Source organism: Ursus maritimus, unplaced genomic scaffold (assembly GCF_017311325.1).
Source record: "Ursus maritimus isolate PB19 unplaced genomic scaffold, ASM1731132v1 scaffold_1263, whole genome shotgun sequence".
Taxonomy (NCBI): Eukaryota; Metazoa; Chordata; class Mammalia; order Carnivora; family Ursidae; genus Ursus; species Ursus maritimus.
The window spans coordinates 1-2,361 of record NW_024423635.1 but is presented as its reverse complement, the minus strand read 5'-3'; the positions used below and the strand labels follow the sequence as shown (position 1 = coordinate 2,361).

Sequence of the window (2,361 nt, the reverse complement as noted above, 5' to 3'; positions counted from 1 at the left end):
TGTCCCAGGGCTTGGAACCCAAGACTGCAGAGATTCCCAACTGAGACTTGTCTTGGTGGGTAAGACTGGAGCAGGAAAAAGCGCAACGGGCAACAGCATCCTTGGGGAGAAAGTGTTTGTTTCCAGCCTGGCAGCAAAATCGGTCACCAAGGTCTGTAAGAAAGGGAGCAGCAGTTGGCATGGGAGAGAATTTGTCGTCGTGGATACACCTGGCATTTTCGACACCGAGGTACAGGATGCTGACACGAAGAAGGAGATCGCTCGCTGTGTCCTCCTGACCTCCCCGGGGCCTCACGCTCTGCTCCTGGTGGTCCCGCTGGGCAGGTACACGCAGGAAGACCAGAAGGCCACGGAGAAGATTCTGCAAGTGTTTGGATCCCGAGCCAAGAGATATATGATTCTCTTATTCACCCGTAAAGATGAGTTGGAAGGCATGAGTTTCGATACATTCTTAGAGGACGCTCCAGATGGCATCCGAGAGCTGGTGGATGAGTTCGGGGATCGCTACTGCGTGTTCAACAATCGGGCAGAAGGAGCTGAGCAGGAGGCCCAGAGAACGCAGCTGCTGTCCCTGGTCCAGCGCGTGGTGGTGGAGAACAAAGGAGGATGCTACACCAATAAAATGTACCAAAGGGCCGAAGAGGAGATTCAGAAACAAGTCCAAGTGACACAAGAATTTTACAGAGCAGAGCTAGAGAGACAGACAGCACAGATCAGAGAGGAGTTCGAAGAGAAAATGAGAAAGCTGGAGGATAAACTGGAGCAGCAGAAACGAAAGGAGGAAATGGAGCGAGAACTGGCAGAGAAGGAGGCTCTCTATGCTCTAAAGCAGCGAAATGCCAGACATGAAGTTGAGAATAAAAGTGGGATGCTTGACTTAATCATGAAAGCAGTGAGGATGGCTTGTTTTGTTTTCTCATGTCTGTTTCAGGACGACTAAACGGAACCCAATAATCTCTTTATTTCCCGCGTGTTTTCTGGTGGTCCTGCCCCCACAACTCATTCCCCAAAGCGAGTGCACTCAGCTGTGTCTCCCAGGCTCTCCCGACGAAGGGATGTGAGAAAGTTCACTGTTAGCACCCGTAGGGGTTTGATTGCCTTAACAGGGGAGGGACAAATTGTCAATCTGTGGAACTCCAAAGCAGAAAGTATCGATGCTCTCTACCTTGTGAACGCTTCAAAGAAGATGACCCCAAACTTTCTCTACTGTTCCCTAGTAAAAGTTTATCCTCTAGATTCTTTCTAGATTGCTGGATCATCTCCCTCTGTGACTTCTACTCCCTTATTTTTGCCTTTAGGACAGAGGGATCACTTTACCTGTAGGGTTTGTTAGAAAGATCGGTTCCTTGTGTCGAGTAATCTATAGATGGAGATGCCTATAGAATTCTTTCCAGATGATTGGAAATTTGTTTCATTACAGTTCTACAGAAGGACTCAAATTGTTCCTTGTTGTCTGTCCATTGAAGAACAAAGAGTTGTCTGGAAAACAGAGCTCTCAGAACTCAACTAAGTGAAATGCCAGAAAGAGCGGATGACAGAGAGAAATTCAACACAAAAGGGAACAATGTTTGCTGTGTTCAGAGTATCTACAGCAGCTCTTTGACCAAATTCAATGCAAAATACTTGCTGAATAACCAGTTCTCTCCTTTTCTTGTGAAACTAACTGTTGCTACCACACCTGGATTACTCACTGCTTTGCAGGTCATCTGCACACGAAGGCCCCTGCCCAGTTGAATTGCTTGCTTATTGTTATTATAATAAAACTTTTCTGTTCTCTCATACTTCTACGGAATTGGAGTCCACCTTTTCTTGAAAAATACCATTGCTCCTTCTTCTAAGAACACAGGGGTGAGTTTCACTTTTTGGGTAAAAGTCCAAGATGATTTGGGAGCTAGTCTTGGTCAACCCTCAAGACGTCTCTCCTCCTTTTTCCTGGAAGATTCCAGCCACATTCTCAAGCCCTCTGCCTGGGAAACACTACATTCTCCTTGGATTCATTCATTCTGAGCTGATACGAATCATGTGTAACCAAGGTTTCAGAGACCTTTCTGGTTTTCCCAGAGCAAAAATTCCCCTTTAAGATATGGATAACTGTAGGAGGTGTCTCTATCCCTTTTCTACTGGGTACTTCTCACCTAATAATTTCCAGGGTTTCCCAAAGCACATTTCCATGTTCCTGGTGGTCATACGTGATTTATGCCAACTCTCCTTGCTCTGCCATCTTGAAATTGGCTTCTCCATGCTCCATGCCATTTTGCCCCAAGGGACATGTAGCTCTTTTTTATTTTCCTAAAACACATGTGAGTTTAGACTGTACATTAAGATAAAATATTTTATTTATTTATTTGAGAGAGAGAGAGA

General features: G+C 45.6%; 1 protein-coding gene across 1 annotated transcript; it reads left to right on the top strand.

Moving 5' to 3' along the window:
* Window positions 1-4: 4 nt before the first annotated feature.
* GIMAP4 (GTPase, IMAP family member 4) lies at window positions 5-1,781 on the top strand (the record flags this gene model as incomplete). The annotated part of the gene is made up of 1 exon (XM_008709401.1): window positions 5-1,781. A coding segment is annotated over one exon (936 nt), but the record flags the coding sequence as incomplete, so codon positions are not given.
* Window positions 1,782-2,361: the final 580 nt, after the last annotated feature.